The sequence below is a fragment of the Bison bison genome, unplaced genomic scaffold, assembly GCF_000754665.1.
Source record: "Bison bison bison isolate TAMUID 2011002044 unplaced genomic scaffold, Bison_UMD1.0 scf7180017838661, whole genome shotgun sequence".
Lineage (NCBI taxonomy): Eukaryota > Metazoa > Chordata > Mammalia > Artiodactyla > Bovidae > Bison > Bison bison.
Window position 1 is genome coordinate 1 of NW_011474321.1, and position 1886 is coordinate 1886.

General features: G+C 59.7%; 1 protein-coding gene across 1 annotated transcript in view; it reads left to right on the forward strand.

Moving 5' to 3' along the window:
- Positions 1-16: 16 nt before the first annotated feature.
- The window catches only part of LOC104983562 (protocadherin-16-like), a gene marked incomplete at its 3' end in the record, with an annotated part of 6115 nt that continues 4245 nt past the window's right edge, over positions 17-1886 (forward strand). Inside the window, exons 1-5 of the mRNA XM_010833065.1 lie at positions 17-649; positions 774-887; positions 1056-1267; positions 1356-1510; positions 1710-1856. Coding sequence (XP_010831367.1) covers positions 625-649; positions 774-887; positions 1056-1267; positions 1356-1510; positions 1710-1856 — 653 coding nt within the window. The remainder of the gene's footprint in view (positions 650-773; positions 888-1055; positions 1268-1355; positions 1511-1709; positions 1857-1886) is intronic.

The following is a 1886-nucleotide window of genomic DNA, read 5'->3' on the forward strand; positions in this document are numbered from 1 at the left end:
GCACCTGCAGGGACCCTGCTGCTGCAGCTGCAGGCTCATGATCCTGATGCTGGGGCCAATGGTCGTGTGACCTACTACCTGGGTACAGGTGCAGCAGGAGCCTTCCTGCTAGAGCCCAGCTCTGGGGAATTGCGCACAGCCACCACCCTTGACAGAGAGCAGTGTCCCAGCTATGCCTTTACAGTGAATGCAGTGGACAGTGCAGCTGCTGGGCCCCTAAGCACCACAGTGCCCGTCACCATCACAGTGCGTGATGTCAATGACCACGCGCCCACCTTCCCCACCAGTCCCCTGAGGCTGCGCCTGCCCCGCCCAGGCCCTGTCTTCAGCACTCCAATTCTGCCTCTGGCCACTCTGCGAGCTGAAGACCGTGACGCTGGTGCCAATGCCTCCATCCTGTACCGGCTGGCAGGCACACCACCTCCTGGCACCACCGTGGACTCTTACACTGGTGAAATCCGTGTGTCCCGCTCCCCTGTATCTCTGAGCCCCCGAGATCGTGTCCTCTTCATTGTGGCAACTGACCTTGGCCGTCCAGCTCGCTCTGCCACTGGTGTGGTCATTATTGGGCTGCAAGGGGAGTCTGAGCATGGACCCCGCTTCTCCCGAGCCAGTAGTGAAGCCATGCTCCGTGAGAATGCACCCCCAGGTGAGTCCCTAACCATGTCTCCCAGCTTTGTATCTCTGGATGGGCTGGGGTTGCTCAGTGAAAATGTTCCCCAAACTCCCTCAGTCTAGTGCTCACACTTCAACCAATGCCCTCCTTTCTTTAGGGACTCCCGTTGTCTCCCCCAAGGCTATCCATGCAGGGGGCTCAAGTGGACCCATCACATACAGCATTCTCAGTGGGAATGAGAAAGGGACATTCTCCATCCAGCCTAGTACAGGTAAGGGAAGGAGCAAGGGGCTCTGGGGGACAGGTTCCTGGAGGAGCTCCTTTTTGGGCCCCAGGAGACTCCGGTTGAGGAGGGGCTGCCCTGCAGTGGTAGGCCTCAGAGACGGAGGCACTCGGGCAAGCAAGAGGTCTGTCAGTGATCCATTCTGCCTTCCCCTAGGAGCCATCACAGTCCGCTCAGCAGAGGGGCTGGATTTTGAGGCAAACCCACGGCTGCGACTGGTGCTGCAGGCAGAGAGTGGAGGAGCCTATGCCTTCTCTGTGCTGACCCTAACCCTGCAAGATGCCAATGACAACGCGCCCCGCTTCCTGCAGCCCCACTACGTGGCCTTCCTTCCAGAGTCCAGGCCCTTGGAGGGACCCCTGCTACAGGTGTGGAGTGTGATAGGAAGATGGGGGCAGGGCTGGGCAGACTTTGTCTGCCACCAGCCCAGTGTCAGCAGCCTCCTGTTCCCGCCAGGTGGAAGCAGATGACCTGGACCAAGGCCCCAGTGGACAGATCTCCTACAGTCTGGCCGCATCCCAGCCAGCCCGGGGATTGTTCCATGTAGACCCAGCCACGGGCACTATCACCACCACAGCTATCCTGGACCGCGAGATCTGGGCCGAAACACGGTGAAGCTTGGCTCTGTAGACCCTAAGACTCTTTCCTGGGTCCATGCAATTTCGAGTCCTGCATTAAATTCCCTTCAATCCCTAGGCCACATCCTGAGTTCCCCGCTTCCACCCCTGCCACCTGTCCTGAGCCCTCCTGTCCCTGCCCAGGGTTCTCGCTTATCCCAGGCCCCACCCCCTGATTGTGCTCTGTGTTCAGGCTGGTGCTGATGGCCACAGACAGAGGAAGCCCAGCCCTGGTGGGCTCAGCTACCCTGACGGTGATGGTCATCGACACCAATGACAATCGCCCCACCATCCCCCAGCCCTGGGAGCTCCGAGTGTCAGAAGGTGAGGACTGGGTCAAGTGAGAGGTATAAAGGGTGGTAGGGAAGCA